At 53.9% G+C, this 20,654-nt stretch overlaps 3 protein-coding genes across 3 annotated transcripts; all 3 read left to right on the top strand.

Moving 5' to 3' along the window:
- Positions 1-355: 355 nt before the first annotated feature.
- On the top strand, positions 356-4,710 carry LOC309574040 (mas-related G-protein coupled receptor member A1-like). Its single transcript, XM_082283363.1, has 2 exons — positions 356-2,528; positions 3,311-4,710. Exon 2 carries the CDS (start codon positions 3,421-3,423, stop codon positions 4,363-4,365), a length of 945 nt encoding a protein of 314 aa, XP_082139489.1. The 5' UTR covers positions 356-2,528; positions 3,311-3,420; the 3' UTR covers positions 4,366-4,710.
- A 2,008-nt stretch (positions 4,711-6,718) lies between these two features.
- Positions 6,719-9,703, top strand: LOC309574050 (uncharacterized protein). The gene is made up of 2 exons (XM_082283374.1): positions 6,719-6,843; positions 7,023-9,703. The coding sequence occupies exon 2, from the start codon at positions 7,111-7,113 to the stop codon at positions 7,756-7,758; it is 648 nt and encodes a 215-aa protein (XP_082139500.1). The 5' UTR covers positions 6,719-6,843; positions 7,023-7,110; the 3' UTR covers positions 7,759-9,703.
- A 5,354-nt stretch (positions 9,704-15,057) lies between these two features.
- Positions 15,058-19,820, top strand: LOC309574603 (mas-related G-protein coupled receptor member A7-like; the record flags this gene model as incomplete). Its single annotated transcript, XM_082284385.1, has 2 exons — positions 15,058-15,858; positions 19,701-19,820. The coding sequence occupies 2 exons, from the start codon at positions 15,058-15,060 to the stop codon at positions 19,818-19,820; spliced, it is 921 nt and encodes a 306-aa protein (XP_082140511.1).
- Positions 19,821-20,654: the final 834 nt, after the last annotated feature.

The raw sequence follows: 20,654 nt of genomic DNA, 5'->3' as shown, positions 1-20,654 counted from the left end.
CAGAACTACCAAATACCATCTATGGCTACCGGAGTCAACCCCCGTGGTCTGAACAGCTGCCAATTGTGGCAAACCGATGTAACCCACTTCCCATCCTTTGGGAGATCCAAATACGTGCATGTGTCAGTTGACACATTTTCTGGGGCAGTGTTTGCGTCAGCCCATGCAGGAGAAAGTGCCATCCACGTCATCAAGCATTTTCTCCTTGCCTTCGCCACCCTGGGAGTCCCTGAAGAAATCAAAACAGATAATGGGCCTGCCTACACCTCTCACAAGTTAAAAGATTTCTTCAACCAATGGGGAATAAAACACAAGACAGGCATACCTAGCAATCCCACAGGACAATCCATCGTAGAAAGGACCCACCAAACCCTCAAAAGAGTCCTCAACCAGCAACGGAGACAACAGAAATCTTGTCTCCTGTTGAAAGACTCTGTAAGGCTCTCTATGTCATTAACTTCCTAAATGGTACATCATCAGAGCCTGACCCCCCAGTACTCCGCCACTTCTCAAATTCAACCCAAGCTAAGCTCACGGAGAAGCCACCAGTGCTGGTGAAGGACCCTGAAACACACCAGGTCTCTGGGCCTTTCCAATTGATTACCTGGGGGAGAGGCTACGCCTGTGTCCAGCTACCATCTGGCCCGAAGTGGTTCCCAGGAAAAAGCATTAAACCATACTTAGGCCCTACAGACACTGCTACCACAAACACCAAGAACTCTCCTGAGACAAATACAGGACCTCCACAAAACCAGACCAGCTCATCATGGAGACGAAAACGTCGCCGGATGCCCACCAACCAAGAAGAAGATCGTCCCAGCACATGGCAACAGATGAAACAGAAAGCTGAACAAGAAGCTACAGCAAACAGTCAAGCCATAGGCCAGACACAGCCTGGAAAAACTGATCCCTAGTTTATATGTTATCACCCCTCACTACCCCAAAATATCCCCTTCCCTCAACCCTTGTCAAACCTCCCTAAACCCCAAAAACCTCCCCTCTCACCACAAAGCTAACAAATCTTGCTTGTATTCCCTCTCAGAAGCCCCATCCCTGCCCAAAGATGAAATGTATCTATGTTGATGCTGTCCTCACCACAGCCTTGATGACCTAAAAGTAGACAATGATTTTTTGGACGATGGGGAATAACGGGATGGACTGCATCTTTGATTAAGGGAGCTTTGTGGGTATTCATTGTAATTATTATTGTGTTACTTATGTTCTCTTGCCTCCTACGTTGCTGCCGAAAGGCTGCTGGGAATGCCCTTTTAATAAATACAGAAGGGGGAGTTGTGGGATATGCCCAGCCACTGCCCTGGAGGGATGTCTGCTGAGATAAAGGATTTCGCAATCGCCCAGCAGGACTCCCTGGAAAAGACTTTTGAGTTATGGTGAAGGAAAGTAGACCCACAATCCTTTGGGAGACCCTATGCAGATCATTCTGTAACCCACTGGTCTATCCCAGGCCCTCTGTAATCCATTGGTCCCCTTGCTGATCCCCTGTATCCCTATAAAAGACCAGTTCGCCTCTGTAGCGGGGAGAGCTCATCCCTGGCCTTCCCTTCGCCGGAGGGAACCCACAATAAAGCTCCCTTCGTGCAGAACCAGCCATATGGGTCTTCTCGTCTCTCTCTCCGGTCTGGTTTGGCCTAGAGGCAGCCCTGCAGAGCTGAGCTGAAATCACGAGCTGATAATCACTAAAGAGCTGATAGCTTCTGCAAGGGCTCCTCTGCCAGCAGCTGAGAGGAAGACACCGGACCTCGGGCAGGCGATTCCTTTCGGGACCATCTCCCCGGACCGGTCATCTCTTCCTGGGTCGCAGCCACGGACCCCACCACCAGCTGTAATAGATTCTATTTGTTAATTGGCCAATAAGATTAACACTCGATTCTAGTTTTCCTTTTCTTAACCTATCCTGGTCTCATTCTAACAGTCGTAAGCCTTACACCACTGTTACACAGGTATTACACAGATCTGCATACACAGTTTCTATCAGCTCTTATTGGTTATGTGAACACTCTATCTAAAAAATGTGAACAGTGCAATTTTATCCATATTTTGTCTAAAGTAAAGAATTCTTTGAAAAGGTAACACTGCTGCAGCAAGAACTGTGTTTAAGATCTCTGCTACAGCTTTTTAATGTTTAAGGCACTTAGCATATATTTCTACTGAAGTTAAAAATCTGTATTTCTTTTTCACTTGGGCGTGGTGTCATATATCTCAGCTTGTCCAAAGGTTTTAATTCAACCCCAGTGCTTTGGCTTCCCTCTGAGCCTGACTCCAGAGGAGCTTTCACTCCAACAGAGTGAATCTTGCCAATGAATCTGTTGAGCTTTCTAATTTAATACTACATGTGACTTTTGCTCATACGCTTGCCGGTGACTTTTGGAGCAATCTCAAGCCTGCTCGTTCAGGACACCTGGGAGGAGCCGCTTTAGGATATGGATCCCAAAAGAAGCAAGAGGTGCCAGGAAGCGCCGCTGATCGGGACAGAGCCCCTGTGCCTGCTGCTGCCCCACACTGAACAGGTCAGTGGAATGTTCTCCTTCCTCCCTGCCCCACCTTCCTCTCCTCCTGCAGCTGCTCTGTGCCTGCCACCCTCTCCCGCTGACTGCAGTGCCCTCCCCAGCTCCTCCCTGCTCTGCCCTGCTCTTCAATTCTGCATCTTGATACCAAAATGGGCCGGAATAAACTTTCTAACACAATGGGAAGCAGGAGGAAGCAGGAATTCTTTACCTGTGCAGGACACACAGGAGGATCTCTCCTTGTTCTGTGTGTGTGGGGAGACTTTACAGCAGGGGTTTTATCCACTAGAAACACACACAGCTATTAAAACTTTTTTCTTGTCTGGTGCATAATCATCCCTTTCCTAGGACTCATTTCCATGCATCCTCCTCCTCCTGGGAGTCCTTTCATGATCCTGGAGGTTCATCAGGAGGGGTCTCTGGTGCTCCTATTCACTGAGTGCTGCCATATTAAAGTGACCTCGCCTTGAACTTTTCCTTTGGCCATGTGCTGTTGCTTCTTGTGACAGAACTGCCCCAGAACCACTGCAGGCCTCCAGATCTGTTCCTGCACTGGCTCCAGCCACGTTTAGCATCCTGTGTGCACACTTTTACATACTTTTATCTTTTTGGCCACTTACGCTTTCGGCAACTACAGGGGAGCTAAAAATGTTTATTCTCTATGTTATTTACCAATCCCTTGCTGAACAGCCCAACCCTCCCACCTCCCTCTCCCACCCCACCATTCCCACCGCCCTCCTCCCCTGCACATCTCACTTCTCTCCACCGAATCCTTCCCACTGCAGGGAGCTGCTGAGGAGCTGCTTGGTCCATCCCTGGATTCTCCAAGCACTGACTGCCCATCCACTCTGACCACAGCCGGGGCCACATCCCAGCGCCTGCCCAGCGTCCATCCATGGAGGTGAGCTCCGTGTTCCCACCTCCCACCTCACCCACCGAAGTAGCCGATCTGTGTGAGATAGATGTCACCGACGTGGCCATACACAGTGTGACACTGCTCATCTGCCTCTGTGGGCTGGCTGGGAATGGGGCTGTGGTCCGGCTCCTCACACTGCAAGGCCGCATTGTTCGCATCTTTGACCTGGCTGCTTTCGACTTCATCTTCCTCCTCCTCGTGCTCCCCTCCTCCCTGCTCTTCCTGCTGGACGACGTGTCTTGCTCTCCTATCATGCCCCTGGTGTACGTGAGCTTCCTTTTCCAACTGTCCATGATGTCCTGCTACTGGGGGCTCTTCCGGCTGGCACGCCTCGATGTGGTTAGTGACGTGAGAAAGCTCCTCCAGCTCTGCCGGTGCCACCCTCCCCTGCGCCTGCTGTGGGTGATCGGCGGTGTCCAATACTGTGCCTTCTTCGCTCTCTTCACTGTCATTCCCACGGTGACATTTCTGTGCCCATTGCACGAGCAGGAGCACTGCCGGGTGGCTCTCACCTCTGTGTTTGCTGCCATCCTGCTCCTCATTGCTGCACCCGTGTTCATTTCCAGCACAATCGACATCGTTAAAGCCAAGTGTGGCTCCCAGCAGCAGCAACCCAAGAGGCGCGACATCGTTATCTTCCTCCTTGTGCTCTTCGCTCTCCCCATCAGTGTCTGGAATTTCCTGCAGCAGCTCGGTTACAATGTTGTGTCCTCCCAGGTTGTTTTCCTGCTCGCCTGCATCCACAGCACCATCAAACCCTTCATCTACTTCTCAGTGGGGACTTCCTGGAGGCCCTGCTCTGTGGGGAGGTGCTGGATGCTCTGTACCGTGGGGTCCCTCAGGGAATCCCTCCAGAGGGTCTTTGAGGAACCAGAAGAAAATACTCCCAGCAGCAATGCTGTGGCCAAGGACACGGTGATCTGAGCCTGTTGATCCCTTCTCCTGCACTGCTAAAGGACTCCGGGACAGTGGCTGAGGGATTCCTTGAGCCACCTGATCAATAAATATCCACGGGATCACCCTCCCTGGTGTGGTGTAATCCCGCAGGAGAAAAGAGCAGGGGCAGTGCCAAGGGCAATGTGGGAGGGATGCTCTGCAGGGAGCACATTGGAGCATGGATTTCCTCCTCCCTCCCGGTTCCTAGGACACTGTTCCCCAAAAGGATCCTTCCTCACAGGGCTGTCATCCCAAAAATCCCCGTGGCATGCTTCCTGCATCCCCCTGCAGTCTGATATCGATAAACAACTCCGTGAAATCTGAGCTGCCTTGGCTCCCTCTGCCAGCGCTCCCCGGCTTCCTCTGGCTCCTGCTGCCAGCCGGGAATGTGGGTGGAGGGAGGGGACACGGCCACGGCTGGTGCTGCCCGGAGCCCCCGTGATGCCGAGTGCCCGGAGCTGGGCTGGCACCGGCACAGGCGGCACGGGCAGGATGGCCCAGGGGCTCAGCACGGCCCCGGCTGCTCCGGGAGTGCCACGGCAAAGATGTGCCTGGTCCCGGCTGGAGCGGGGCAGGAGCGGGGCTGTCGGGGGCAAGGCGGCCCCGGGGGGCTCTGGGCGTGTGCGAGGGGTCAGGAGGGGTCAGGAAGGCTCTGGATGCTGCCGATCCCAAATGTCCGCGCTGGAGAGCAGCAGAGCCCGACGGGCAGCGCTTCAAGGTGGGGAGAGGCTGCCGGGCGGGAAACCTGCGGGATGGGATGGCATGGGATGGGATGGGATGGGATGGGATGGGATGGGATGGGATGGGATGGGATGGGATGGGATGGGATGGGATGGGATGGCATGGGATGGCATGGGATGGGAAGGGATGGGATGGAGGGCGGGGTGGGGTTGGGGATGGAGAGCATGGATGAGGATGGGATGGGGATAGGATGAGGAGCAGCTCAGCTGTGCTTCCTTGGGGGAAGTTTTGGCCATGATCCCGGAGCTCTTCCCAGAATGGGAGGTGCTTCTGACAAGCAGCCAGCTGCCTCACCAGCACTGCCAGCACTGCCAGCATTCCAGTGCCACCAGCACCCCCCTGCTGCTGGATGGACCATGACCCCTCAGGGAAGTGAAATGAGGAATGGTAGGAGCGTGTCGGGAGAGGGAAGGCAGTCGGAGAATGGGACATTCTGCACAGAAGGAGTGTTTCTAACCAGGAGGAAAGGAGGAGCCGTTTGCAAAACTGTTCATGTGGGGCTTCTGATAAAAGCCACTTCCTCTGTAGCAAAAAAAACCCCCAAGACAAATAACTCCGAGGAAGTGGAGCTCTGACAAAGTCAAAGTCACAATTTCTGACTCTCCCGTGACTGCACCGAGCCTGGGGGAGCAACACGAGGACAGGGCACAGAGAGGAGCTGGTGGCACAGCAGTGGGCACCTCCTGGTGATCTGGGCACTTTCTCCTTCGTGTTCCTGAGCTGGGAGGAGCCGCTTTAGGATGTGGATCCCAAAGGAGCAAGGGGTGCCAGGAAGCGCCGCTGATCGGGACAGAGCCCCTGTGCCTGCTGCTGCCCCACACTGAACAGGTCAGTGGAATGTTCTCCTTCCTCCCTGCCCCACCTTCCTCTCCTCCTGCAGCTGCTCTGTGCCTGCCACCCTCTCCTGGTGACCGCAGTGCCCTCCCCAGCTCCTCCCTGCTCTGCTCTGCTCTTCAATTCTGCATCTTGATACCAAAAGGAGCCAGAATAAACTTTCTAATGCAATGGGAAGCAGGAGGAAGCAGGAATTCTTTACCTGTGCAGGACACAGGAGGATCTCTCCTTGTTCTGTGTGTGTGGGGAGACTTTACAGCAGGGGTTTTATCCATTAGAAACACACAGAGGCATTAAGGCGTGGTTCTTGTCTGATACATAAACATCCCTTTCCTAGGACTCATCTCCATGCATCCTCCTCCTCCTGGGAGTCCTTTCATGATCCTGGAGGTTCATCAGGAGGGGTCCCTGGTGCTCCTATTCACTGAGTGCTGCCATATTAAAGGTGACCTCGCCTTGAACTTTTCCTTTGGCCATGTGCTGTTGCTTCTTGTGACAGAACTGCCCCAGAACCACTGCAGGCCTCCAGATCTGTTCCTGCACTGGCTCCAGCCACGTTTATCATCCTGTGTGCACACTTTCACATCCTTTTATCTTTTTGGCCACTTAAGCTTTTGGCAACTGCAGGGGAGCCAGAAATGTTTATTCTCTATGTTCTTTATCAATCCCCTGCCACACAGCCCAACCCTCCCACCTCCCTCTCCCACCCCACCATTCCCACCGCCCTCCTCCCCTGCACATCTCACTTCTCTCCACCGAACCCTTCCCACTGCAGGGAGCTGCTGAGGAGCCGCTTGGTCCATCCCTGGATTCTCCAAGCACTGACTGCCCATCCACTCTGACCACAGCTGGGGCCACATCCCAGCGCCTGCCCAGCATCCATCCATGGAGGTGAGCTCCGTGTCCCCACCTTCTGCCTCACCCACCGAAGGAGATGATCCATGTGAGACAGATGTCACCAGCGTGGCCATACACAGTGTGACACTGCTCATCTGCCTCTGTGGGCTGGCTGGGAACAGGGCTGTGCTCTGGCTCATGGTCATGACCGGCAGTGCTCTCTTCATCTTTAGCCTGGCTGTCGCTGACCTCATCTTCCTCCTCTTCGCACTCCCCTCCTCCCTGCTCTTCCTGCTGGAGGACGTGTCCTGCTCTCCTATCATGCCCCTGATGTACGTGAGCTTCCTTTTCCAGCTGTCCATGATGTCCTACTACTGGGGGCTGTTCTGGCTGACATTCATCAGTGCCGTATCAGACATGTACAACCTCTGCTGGCTCTGCTGCTGCTGGGAGATACCTGAACGCCTGCTGTGGGTGGTGTACAGGGTCCAGTTCTGGGCCTTCTTCGCTCTCATCACTGTCATTCCCACGGTGACATTCCTGTGCCCATCACACGAGCAGGAGCACTGCCGGCTGGCTCTCATCTCCATGTTCGCTCTCATCCTTCTCGTCTGTGGTGCACCCATGGTCATTTCCACATCAATCATTTTCATCAAGGCCAAGAGTGGCTCCCAGCAGCAGAAACCCAAGAGGCGTGACATCGTTATCTTCCTCGTTGTGCTCTTCACTCTCCTCCAGAGCCTCTGGAATTTCCTGCAGCAGCTCGGTTACACCAGTGTCTCCAGCCAGGTTCTTTTCCTGCTCGCCTGCATCCACAGCACCATCAAACCCCTAATCTACTTCTTGGCAGTGATATACAAGAGGCCCTGCTCTGTGAGATCCTTCAGGAACTCCCTCAGGAGGTTCTTTGAGGATCCAGAAGAAAATACTCCCAGCAGCAATGATCCTGCCATGGACTCGGTGATCTGAGCCTGTTGATCCCTTGCCCAGCGCTGCTGAAGGACCCCGGGACAGTGACTGAGGGATTCCTTGAGTCACACAACAATAAATACCCACGGGATCAGCCTCCCTGGGGTGGTTTATTCCTGCAGGAGAAGGGAGCAGGGTCAGTGCCACGGGCAATGTGGGAGGGATGCTCTGCAGGGAGCACACTGGAGCATGGATTTCCTCCTCCCTCCCAGCTCCACATGGCTCCAAGCAGTGCAGCCGGGCTCAGTCCTGCTCCCTGGCTCTATTCCCCATGGAATGACCCTCACTGCCTGGGTTCCAAGGAATAAACTCTTTCTCCTTTAGCTCAGCAGATGAGTTTCATGGCGTTTTGAGGGAGCTCTTTCCCAGAGAGGGTGGGACAGGTTAAGCCCTGGGGACACAGCCAGCACGGGGCAGCGGGGATTCCCCAAATCTCTGCGGGGCTGGTGCCTCTGGGTGGCAGGAGAGGGCTCGGGATGGCACGGAGCATCCTTCCCCTTCTGGCCGGCAGAGCCGGCCCTGCATTCCCGGTGATGGGAAGAGACACCAGGTAGGGCTGCAGAGCTGGGCAGGGACAGCAACATTCCCTTCCTCTTGGAGTGGCAATTTGTCACATCCCTTCATTCCAGAATGAAATCATTCTGAGTAAAGAGCAGGCTCAGAGGTGAACTCCACTGAACTCTTGTGCCTGTGACCAAAACCCGCTGGAAATATGGAAATTGACGTCACCAGGAGCTTGGACCATTGGATTGCACAGAAATTAGGGGGTTGTGCTGCTGTCCTGCACAACGGGGCCGTCCTCTGGTTGCCCAGCATCCATGTCCAAGGAAGCCCTTCAGCACCTCCATCCTGAACCCTGCCACCCTCAGGAGGAGCTGAACAGCGACTCTGCACAGCAGCTTCAGCCACAATCCCGGTCTCCTAGGTTAGCAAGCTAAGTCTCGGAAGTGTTGTTCTTCTTACAGCTTCCTCTGTGACTTGACAAAACCTATCAGGTGGCCAGTTTGTATATGGACAATTCTTTAAGCCACTTAAAGTTGTGACCGCCTCTGTGATCCACACTTAAGAACAGGAAACCCCGGGCAGAGCTCTCTCTGTCATTTCCGGTGCTGGGACAGGTTGCTGTGGGCTCCGTGTGGGGGCCAGTGGGCCCGGCCCAGAGATGATGGACCTGTTCCACCCGTGGACTCCCTCCCCCTCCCCCCCCCCCGACAGCAGGGCTGTGGGCAGCCAGATGGGCTTGGCTCCCCCCCCTCTCTACTTCGATAAGCCACATTCCAGCTGCAAGGCCGAGGTGAGATTAACCCTTTTATTGCTGTGAAGAGCTGAAAACCTGAGGGAAGAGAGAGAGAGGAGATGCTTAAAGCTGAAATTCTGTTGTGAAGCTATGATATATCAGAGTGTCCCATTGTAATTTCATGAAGATATGGGGGGTGGAGTGTTCAACTCGTGAGCAAAAGCACCTGCACTGAGATAGGCAGATGCTGACGCAGCTGTAATTTCATGAGAAGTTTGGACAGGGAGAGATGGACCACATGAGGACTTTGGCTCCAAATGGGAAAGGAGAAAACCTCAGTTCCTAGACATGCTCCCAGAGATGGTCCTAAAGATGAAGATGAGGAAGACCCTTTGCTCCCAGGAAAGGAGAAGGGCCTCTGTTCTTAGAGATGAAATGCTCACAGAGACGGGTGAAGAGAACTTTTGTTTCTGAATAGCTCAACCTTAAAATTGTACCCCAAAAACCTTCAAGAGTGGACCCTCGAAAGCAGTTGCAGGAAAAGCTGCAAGTCGGGGGAAGGGACTCACATGTGAGCAGAGAGACTCCTCTTCCTAAATGGACTGAACAATATTTGGAAGTGGGCAGCTGTCTCGTTGTGATAATGTTTCCATAGCACGAGCAAGAAGAGACTTCTCTTTCTAAATGGACTGAACAAGGTTATTATGGAAGTGGTAAACAGACTGAACATCTCAAGGGTTGTCTTTTTACATTGTCAGTGGGAGAAGGGAGGAAGGTGGGGGGAGGAGAGTTCTGAAGGTGTGGTATTTTTTTTCTTTCCCTTCTTTTGGGTCTGTTAATAAACTTCTTTATATTCTTTCAAGTTTGGTGCCTGCTTTGCGTTTCTCCTAATTCAAATCTGACAGAAGATAAACAGTAATGAGTATTTTGGACCAAACCACTACACGAAATTGGTGTTTCTGCCCAGTTACAAACCCAACCCGCTACACCAGGCTCTGCTGATCTTTGCCATTCTGGTACTACCCCTACATGAAATTGGCATTTATTGCTTTTGTTTCATTACAGCGTGGGAACTCTGACCCCAGAATGTGGTGAATAAATAATATCTGGGCTTTGCTGCAGAGCCTGTCCCTGCTGAACAGTGTCCAAAATGGCTCCTTTCCTTCTTTTGTCCCACTCTAAAGCCCCTGCCTTGTCTGAGGAGGGCAGGTACCTGTCTCATAGCAGAGCCCTTCCTAAGGCTGCTGCCTGCCATGGTTGGGATGATGCTGACAGTGCCAAGAGCTCCTCATCCCTCCTGGGAGAGAGCTGGGCAGCAGCCCCATCTCTTACTCGGGGGGAAGTTGTCCCTCCTTTTCCCACGGCCTCAAATCCAGGGGAAACCAACGTTCCACTGCTTCTGGAAAGGGAAGTGAGAGGGAAAGCCATGGCTGGTGAGTCAGGCTTTGGAGACACACGTGAGGTGTCTCCAAATCCTAAAAAGCATTTATTAACAGAGTTGTGAATAGTGAAGAGAGCAGAGCAACTCCCACATCTGGGAGGGTTTTTCTCTCCCTGTCTCCCGTTTTCCTGTCCATTGGAAAGGAGAAACTTTCCAAGGTACAACCTCTTGTCCAGGAAAGAACAACTCAGCCAGGGAGAGTCTCCCAAGGCAAGTGCAGAAGGAGCTCTCTTGGTTTGAAAGACAAGGAGAGAATCTCCCTTGGAATGCAGAATATGACCCCCTTCCCTCCGAATGATTATAACTTTGAAATGAAGGGGCTTTCAGGCAAAGCTGTGGGAGAAGGAATCACAGTCCTTCACTGGCATGTGTGTGTGTAACAGGGAAACAAACACCAGCAATGGCAGCCACGAGTGACAAAGGGAAAAGGAGCAGCAAAGCCGCTGACCTCTCTCTGCCCTCTCCGCACGCCCTTTCCCGTCGCTGCAGTCCCGGGCACAGCTCCCGGGGCACGGGGCAGGGGAGATGGTTCCCCATGGGCAGCACTGCCAAGCGGGGCCCGCTGAGCTCTCCTGGGCTGCAGCGGCTGCCACCAGCTGTGTCCTCTGAGGGGGACGCCTCTCAGAGCCAGCAAAGCCTCAGGTTTGCTGTAGCTTGGAGATCGCCAAACCACAGCGTGTGCTGGGCCAATCGCCTCGCTCCTCTCCACCTCCATCATGGCCACAGTGATTTCCTGTGCCAGTCACATAAGCCCAAGAACTGCTGGGTGGCTCACATCTTCATGTATACCCTCAGCCTCTTCCTCTTCACTCCAGCCATGGTCATTTCCAGAACAGTCCTCCTCAGTAAGGTCTAGCAGCAAGAACACAAGAGGTTGGACATCGTTGTCTCCCTCACTGTGCTTGTCTTTGCCCTCCTCACTCTCCCTCCCCGGCCTCTGGAATTTCCTGCAAAATCTTGGCTACTCCATTATGTCCTCCAATGGTGTGTTCCTGCTCATCTGCATCCACAGCACCATCAACACCTTCATCTACTCCTTGGCTGGGAGGTGCTGGAAGCCCTGCTCCATGGCGGCCCTCTGGCTCTCCCTCCAGAGGGTCTTTGAGGAGACAGAGGAAAACACGGCCCACAGCAATCATACTGCCATGGACAGTCTGCTCTGAGCCTGCTGATCCCTCCCACTGCACTGCTGAGGGACCCCAGGACAGTGGCTGAGGGATTCCTTGAGTCCCCTGATCAATCAATATCCCTGGGATCACCCTCCCTGGGCTGGTGCATCCCCTCACCCTTTCCAGGCCGCACTGGGATCTGAGAAATGCTCCTTAGGCCTCAGCCTTGAGCACCAGCCCCTGGGCTCAGCTCCCCTGGGGCTGGTCAGAAACTCCGTCTGCTCCCAGGAGCTGCTGCTGTCCAACGACCTCCTGGGATTTTAGGAACACCCTTGGACATTGTTTTTCTTGCCTGAATGCCACAAGGTCCCTGCTCTCACCCTTGCACAGAAAGCTGCCGACCCAAAGTGTGGCCAGGGTGAAACATGGCTGTGACTGAAGCCCATCTCTTGGGGCCCTGCATCCAGCGCTCCAAAAGGAGCCCCTTGGAGCTCTCCTGGGCCCAGCAGCGCTGACCAGAACCTCCCTCGCAGCGGGGCCTCTCCCAGCCGGGAACTCTCCCGTTTGCTGCCCTCGGGGCATCCCCGAACGCCGACGGCTCCCGGGCCGATCCCCCACTGCCCGAGGCTCAGCCCCTGGCCCGGTGGGGAGATGCAAAGGCAGCCAGAGAGAGCATTGCTCTGCCTCCGGGGGAATCTCCCACAGGGGGATTTTCACCCCGCACTGACTCTCTCTGTCTGTGCACACACGGCTGCGGCTGCTGTGGCAAGTGGGGCAGAAATGCTGCTCTCTCCGGTGTTTAAGTACCTGAGACATCTCAGTGAGTCAGGCCTGAGGGAAGGTTAAGTCATGAGCTGTAATTTCAGCTAAAATCTCTTCAGTGTCATCCTTTTGCTAAATTGATAATTTTAAGGGATAAGAGCATGAATGGCTGGGAGAAGAAGCAGAGACACGGCCCAGGATCCTGGGTGGAATGGGGCAGGAGTGGAGCTCTCAGGGGGTGGGGGAGAAAAGGCGATCCCGGAGGGGTCTGGAGGTTGTCAGAGGAGTCTGGAAGGGTCGGAGGGGTCCGGAAGGGTCTGGAGGAGGTCCGAGGGGGTCTGGATGCCGGCGATCCCAAATCGTCCCACTGGAGAACAGCAGAGCCCAACAGGCTCAGAGACGGAGAGCGGCCACCGGCTGGGAAACCTCTGCCACAGGACGGGACAGGAGGCGATGGGAGGGGATGGGGTGGGACGGGACGGGAGGGGACGGGACAGGACGGCACGGCACGGCATGCAAGTGGGGCAGACGTGGGGATGCTGAGCCAAGGTGAGGATTGGATGCGGATAGGATAGGATGAGGAGCAGTTCAAAGGTACTTCCTTGGGTGCAGGGGAGGTTTTGGCAATGATCCCAGAGCTCTTTGCAGAGTGGAAGTTTATTCTTACAGGCACCCAGCTGCCTCACTACCACAGCCAGCATTCCAATGCCACCAGCACCACCAGCATCCCCCTGCTGCTGGAGGGACTATGAACCCTCAGGGAAGTGAAACGAGGAATGGTAGAAACCTGTTGGGAGAGGGAAGGCAGTCGGAGAATGGGACATTCTGTAGGGATGGAGGATTTCTAACCAAAAGGAAATCAGGAGCCATTTGCAAAATTGTTCAGGTGAGGCCTCTGATAAAAGCCACTTCATCTGTAGGAAAAAAACCCAAGACAAATTACTCCGAGGAAGTGGAGCTCTGACAAAGTCAAAGTCACAATTTCTGACTCTCCTGTGACTCCACCCAGCCTGGGAGAGCAACACGAGGACAGGGCACAGAGAGGAGCTGGTGGGACAGCAGTGGGCACCTCCTGGTGATCTGGGCACTTTCTCCTTCGTGTTCCTGAGCTGGGAGGAGCCACTTTAGGATGTGGATCCCAAAGGAGCAAGGGGTGCCAGGAAGCGCCGCTGATCGGGACAGAGCCCCTGTGCCTGCTGCTGCCCCACACTGAACAGGTCAGTGGAATGTTCTCCTTCCTCCCTGCCCCACCTTCCTCTCCTCCTGCAGCTGCTCTGTTCCTGCCACCCTCTCCTGGTGACCGAAGTGCCCTTCCCAGCTCCTCCCTGCCCTGCCCTGCTCTTCCATTCTGCATCTTGATACCAAAAGGGGCTGGAATAAACTTTCTAAAACAATGGGAAGTGTGAAGAAGCAGGAATTCTTTACCTGTGCAGGACACACAGGAGGATCTCTCCTTGTTCTGTGTGTGGGGGGAGACTTTACAGCAGGGGTTTTATCCATTAGAAACACACAGAGGCATTCCGGCGTGGTTCTTGTCTGATACATAAACATCCCTTTCCTAGGACTCAGTTCCATGCATCCACCTCCTCCTGGGAGTCCTTTCATGATCCTGGAGGTTCATCAGGAGGGGTCTCTGGTGCTCCTATTCACTGAGTGCTGCCATATTAAAGGTGACCTCGCCTTGAACTTTTCCTTTGGCCATGCGCTGCTGCTTCTTGTGACAGAACTGCTCCAGAACCACTGCAGGCCTCGAGATCTGTTCCTGCACTCCCTCCAGCCACGTTTAGCATCCTGTGTGCACACTTTCACATCCTTGTAGGAGCTTGGGTGGGTCGGACGGTCGGGACGGATGGAGACGAGAGATCTCTGTAGTCAGATCTTGGAACATGCGGTTTATTGCAAAGGGCGTGGGTACAGGGGCACTGCTTAGAGCTGCAGCTGGCAGCTCTGAGCAGGCCCAAGAGAGCAAGAGAGTAAGCGGGTAAGTAAAGAGAGAGAGAGAGAGATAAGTAAGAGAGGAATCAGAGTGTGTGTCTGAAGTCCTGGTTACAATACAATAAATCATCTTCTGTACTGAATATTCTAATTGTCACTAACCAATCTAATACAAGATACAAATCCTATAGCATTTACATACAGCCTATAAGAGTTCTTATATGACCATAGAGTGTTACATCTTAACTTCTAAAAACTACTCTTTGGACCCCTTCTGCTGAGCTAGTAGGGTCTGCTCTGACCCTTGGACCTGCCTGCAAGCAGAGGGTATTGTTCAATCAAGAGGGGATTACCTTCAGTCGGCCATACCATTGTTTTCCAGTTGTTCAGTAACTAAGACTTGGTATTTCAAAAATGGCTTTCATTTCGATGTCGCTTATAGTTTTCATATTCCCAAAATCTTTTCTCAGGCAATCATATTTATAAGGCTTTCCTGTTTCATCTTCCCCAACACATCCTTTTACCTTTTTGGCCACTTACGCTTTCGGCAACTACAGGGGAGCCAGAAATGTTTATTCTCTATGTTCTTTATCAATCCCCATCCAAACAGCCCAACCCTCCCACCTCCCTCTCCCACCCCACCATTCCCACCGCCCTCCTCCCCTGCACATCTCACTTCTCTCCACCGAATCCTTCCCACTGCAGGGAGCTGCTGAGGAGCCGCTTGGTCCATCCCTGGATTCTCCAAGCACTGACTGCCCATCCACTCTGACCACAGCCGGGGCCACATCCCAGCGCCTGCCCAGCGTCCATCCATGGAGGTGAGCTCCGTGTTCCCACCTTCTGCCTCACCCACCGAAGGAGATGATCCATGTGAGACAGATGTCACCAACATGGCCATACACAGTGTGACACTGCTCATCTGCCTCTGTGGGCTGGCTGGGAACGGGGCTGTGCTCTGGCTCATGGTCATGACCAGCAGTGCTCTCTTCATCTTTAGCCTGGCTGTCGCTGACCTCATCTTCCTCCTCTTCACACTCCCCTCCGCCCTGCTCTTCCTGCTGGAGGACGTGTCCTGCTCTCCTATCCTGCCCCTGATGTACATGAGCTTCCTTTTCCAGCTGTCCATGATGTCCTACTACTGGGGGCTGTTCCGGCTGACATTCATCAGTGCCGTATCAGACATGGACAGCCTCTGCTGGCTCTGCTGCTGCTGGGAGATACCTGAACGCCTGCTGTGGGTGGTGTACAGGGTCCAGTTCTGGGCCTTCTTCGCTCTCATCACTGTCATTCCCACGGTGACATTCCTGTGCCCATCACACGAGCAGGAGCACTGCCGGCTGGCTCTCATCTCCATGTTCGCTCTCATCCTTCTCGTCTGTGGTGCACCCATGGTCATTTCCACATCAATCATTTTCATCAAGGCCAAGAGTGGCTCCCAGCAGCAGAAACCCAAGAGGCGTGACATCGTTATCTTCCTCGTTGTGCTCTTCACTCTCCTCCAGAGCCTCTGGAATTTCCTGCAGCAGCTCGGTTACACCAGTGTCTCCAGCCAGGTTCTTTTCCTGCTCGCCTGCATCCACAGCACCATCAAACCCCTAATCTACTTCTTGGCAGTGATATACAAGAGGCCCTGCTCTGTGAGATCCTTCAGGAACTCCCTCAGGAGGTTCTTTGAGGATCCAGAAGAAAATACTCCCAGCAGCTATGATCCTGCCATGGACTCGGTGATCTGAGCCTGTTGCTCCCTTGCCCTGCGCTGCTGAAGGACCCCGGGACAGTGACCGAGGGATTCCTTGAGTGACCTCATCAATAAATATCCAGGGGATCAGCCTCCCTGGGGTGGTTTATTCCTGCAGGAGAAGGGAGCAGGGGCAGTGCCACGGGCGATGAGGGAGGGATGCTCTGCAGGGAGCACACTGGAGCATGGATTTCCTCCTCCCTCCCAGCTCCACATGGCTCCAAGCAGCACAGCCAGGCTCAGTCCTGCTCCCTGGCTCTATTCCTCATGGAATGACCCTCACTGCCTGGGCCCCAGGGAATAAACTCCTTCTCCTTTAGCTCAGCAGATGAGTTTCATGGCGTTTTGAGGGAGCTCTTACCCAGAAAGGGTGGGACAGGTTAAGCCCTGGGGACACAGCCAGCACGGGGCAGCGGGGATTCCCCAAATCTCTGCGGGGCTGGTGCCTCTGGGTGGCAGGAGAGGGCTCGGGATGGCACGGAGCATCCTTCCCCTTCTGGCCGGCAGAGCCGGCCCTGCATTCCCGGTGATGGGAAGAGACACCAGGTAGGGCTGCAGAGCTGGGCAGGGACAGCAACATTCCCTTCCTCTTGGAGTGGCAATTTGTCACATCCCTTCATTCCAGAATGAAATCATTCTGAGTAAAGAGCAGGCTCAGAGGTGAACTCCACTGAACTCTTGTGCCTGTGACCAAAACCCGCTGGAAATATGGAAATTGACGTCACCAGGAGCTTGGACCATTGGATTGCACAGAAATTAGGGGGTTGTGCTGCTGTCCTGCACAACGGGGCCGTCCTCTGGTTGCCCAGCATCCATGTCCAAGGAAGCCCTTCAGCACCTCCATCCTGAACCCTGCCACCCTCAGGAGGAGCTGAACAGCGACTCTGCACAGCAGCTTCAGCCACAATCCCGGTCTCCTAGGTTAGCAAGCTAAGTCTCGGAAGTGTTGTTCTTCTTACAGCTTCCTCTGTGACTTGACAAAACCTATCAGGTGGCCAGTTTGTATATGGACAATTCTTTAAGCCACTTAAAGTTGTGACCGCCTCTGTGATCCACACTTAAGAACAGGAAACCCCGGGCAGAGCTCTCTCTGTCATTTCCGGTGCTGGGACAGGTTGCTGTGGGCTCCGTGTGGGGGCCAGTGGGCCCGGCCCAGAGATGATGGACCTGTTCCACCCGTGGACTCCCTCCCCCTCCCCCCCCCCCGACAGCAGGGCTGTGGGCAGCCAGATGGGCTTGGCTCCCCCCCCTCTCTACTTCGATAAGCCACATTCCAGCTGCAAGGCTGAGGTGAGATTAACCCTTTTATTGCTGTGAAGAGCTGAAAACCTGAGGGAAGAGAGAGAGAGGAGATGCTTAAAGCTGAAATTCTGTTGTGAAGCTATGATATATCAGAGTGTCCCATTGTAATTTCATGAAGATATGGGGGGTGGAGTGTTCAACTCGTGAGCAAAAGCACCTGCACTGAGATAGGCAGATGCTGACGCAGCTGTAATTTCATGAGAAGTTTGGACAGGGAGAGATGGACCACATGAGGACTTTGGCTCCAAATGGGAAAGGAGAAAACCTCAGTTCCTAGACATGCTCCCAGAGATGGTCCTAAAGATGAAGATGAGGAAGACCCTTTGCTCCCAGGAAAGGAGAAGGGCCTCTGTTCTTAGAGATGAAATGCTCACAGAGACGGGTGAAGAGAACTTTTGTTTCTGAATAGCTCAACCTTAAAATTGTACCCCAAAAACCTTCAAGAGTGGACCCTCGAAAGCAGTTGCAGGAAAAGCTGCAAGTCGGGGGAAGGGACTCACATGTGAGCAGAGAGACTCCTCTTCCTAAATGGACTGAACAATATTTGGAAGTGGGCAGCTGTCTCGTTGTGATAATGTTTCCATAGCACGAGCAAGAAGAGACTTCTCTTTCTAAATGGACTGAACAAGGTTATTATGGAAGTGGTAAACAGACTGAACATCTCAAGGGTTGTCTTTTTACATTGTCAGTGGGAGAAGGGAGGAAGGTGGGGGGAGGAGAGTTCTGAAGGTGTGGTATTTTTTTTCTTTCCCTTCTTTTGGGTCTGTTAATAAACTTCTTTATATTCTTTCAAGTTTGGTGCCTGCTTTGCGTTTCTCCTAATTCAAATCTGACAGAAGATAAACAGTAATGAGTATTTTGGACCAAACCACTACACGAAATTGGTGTTTCTGCCCAGTTACAAACCCAACCCGCTACACCAGGCTCTGCTGATCTTTGCCATTCTGGTACTACCCCTACATGAAATTGGCATTTATTGCTTTTGTTTCATTACAGCGTGGGAACTCTGACCCCAGAATGTGGTGAATAAATAATATCTGGGCTTTGCTGCAGAGCCTGTCCCTGCTGAACAGTGTCCAAAATGGCTCCTTTCCTTCTTTTGTCCCACTCTAAAGCCCCTGCCTTGTCTGAGGAGGGCAGGTACCTGTCTCATAGCAGAGCCCTTCCTAAGGCTGCTGCCTGCCATGGTTGGGATGATGCTGACAGTGCCAAGAGCTCCTCATCCCTCCTGGGAGAGAGCTGGGCAGCAGCCCCATCTCTTACTCGGGGGGAAGTTGTCCCTCCTTTTCCCACGGCCTCAAATCCAGGGGAAACCAACGTTCCACTGCTTCTGGAAAGGGAAGTGAGAGGGAAAGCCATGGCTGGTGAGTCAGGCTTTGGAGACACACGTGAGGTGTCTCCAAATCCTAAAAAGCATTTATTAACAGAGTTGTGAATAGTGAAGAGAGCAGAGCAACTCCCACATCTGGGAGGGTTTTTCTCTCCCTGTCTCCCGTTTTCCTGTCCATTGGAAAGGAGAAACTTTCCAAGGTACAACCTCTTGTCCAGGAAAGAACAACTCAGCCAGGGAGAGTCTCCCAAGGCAAGTGCAGAAGGAGCTCTCTTGGTTTGAAAGACAAGGAGAGAATCTCCCTTGGAATGCAGAATATGACCCCCTTCCCTCCGAATGATTATAACTTTGAAATGAAGGGGCTTTCAGGCAAAGCTGTGGGAGAAGGAATCACAGTCCTTCACTGGCATGTGTGTGTGTAACAGGGAAACAAACACCAGCAATGGCAGCCACGAGTGACAAAGGGAAAAGGAGCAGCAAAGCCGCTGACCTCTCTCTGCCCTCTCCGCACGCCCTTTCCCGTCGCTGCAGTCCCGGGCACAGCTCCCGGGGCACGGGGCAGGGGAGATGGTTCCCCATGGGCAGCACTGCCAAGCGGGGCCCGCTGAGCTCTCCTGGGCTGCAGCGGCTGCCACCAGCTGTGTCCTCTGAGGGGGACGCCTCTCAGAGCCAGCAAAGCCTCAGGTTTGCTGTAGCTTGGAGATCGCCAAACCACAGCGTGTGCTGGGCCAATCGCCTCGCTCCTCTCCACCTCCATCATGGCCACAGTGATTTCCTGTGCCAGTCACATAAGCCCAAGAACTGCTGGGTGGCTCACATCTTCATGTATACCCTCAGCCTCTTCCTCTTCACTCCAGCCATGGTCATTTCCAGAACAGTCCTCCTCAGTAAGGTCTAGCAGCAAGAACACAAGAGGTTGGACATCGTTGTCTCCCTCACTGTGCTTGTCTTTGCCCTCCTCACTCTCCCTCCCCGGCCTCTGGAATTTCCTGCAAAATCTTGGCTACTCCATTATGTCCTCCAATGGTGTGTTCCTGCTCATCTGCATCCACAGCACCATCAACACCTTCATCTACTCCTTGGCTGGGAGGTGCTGGAAGCCCTGCTCCATGGCGGCCCTCTGGCTCTCCCTCCAGAGGGTCTTTGAGGAGACAGAGGAAAACACGGCCCACAGCAATCATACTGCCATGGACAGTCTGCTCTGAGCCTGCTGATCCCTCCCACTGCACTGCTGAGGGACCCCAGGACAGTGGCTGAGGGATTCCTTGAGTCCCCTGATCAATCAATATCCCTGGGATCACCCTCCCTGGGCTGGTGCATCCCCTCACCCTTTCCAGGCCGCACTGGGATCTGAGAAATGCTCCTTAGGCCTCGGCCTTGAGCACCAGCCCCTGGGCTCAGCTCCCCTGGGGCTGGTCAGAAACTCCGTCTGCTCCCAGGAGCTGCTGCTGTCCAACGACCTCCTGGGATTTTAGGAACACCCTTGGACATTGTTTTTCTTGCCTGAATGCCACAAGGTCCCTGCTCTCACCCTTGCACAGAAAGCTGCCGACCCAAAGTGTGGCCAGGGTGAAACATGGCTGTGACTGAAGCCCATCTCTTGGGGCCCTGCATCCAGCGCTCCAAAAGGAGCCCCTTGGAGCTCTCCTGGGCCCAGCAGCGCTGACCAGAACCTCCCTCGCAGCGGGGCCTCTCCCAGCCGGGAACTCTCCCGTTTGCTGCCCTCGGGGCATCCCCGAACGCCGACGGCTCCCGGGCCGATCCCCCACTGCCCGAGGCTCAGCCCCTGGCCCGGTGGGGAGATGCAAAGGCAGCCAGAGAGAGCATTGCTCTGCCTCCGGGGGAATCTCCCACAGGGGGATTTTCACCCCGCACTGACTCTCTCTGTCTGTGCACACACGGCTGCGGCTGCTGTGGCAAGTGGGGCAGAAATGCTGCTCTCTCCGGTGTTTAAGTACCTGAGACATCTCAGTGAGTCAGGCCTGAGGGAAGGTTAAGTCATGAGCTGTAATTTCAGCTAAAATCTCTTCAGTGTCATC

This window comes from Coloeus monedula (assembly GCF_965178545.1).
Source record: "Coloeus monedula genome assembly, chromosome: 6".
Taxonomy (NCBI): Eukaryota; Metazoa; Chordata; class Aves; order Passeriformes; family Corvidae; genus Coloeus; species Coloeus monedula.
This window is presented reverse-complemented; position numbering and strand designations above follow the sequence as displayed.

Bases quoted from the DNA above. Each gene is read 5' to 3' on its own strand.
- LOC309574040 (XM_082283363.1), top strand. From the start codon at position 3,421: ATGGAGGTGAGCTCCGTGTTCCCACCTCCCACCTCACCCACCGAAGTA.
- LOC309574050 (XM_082283374.1), top strand. From the start codon at position 7,111: ATGCCCCTGATGTACGTGAGCTTCCTTTTCCAGCTGTCCATGATGTCC.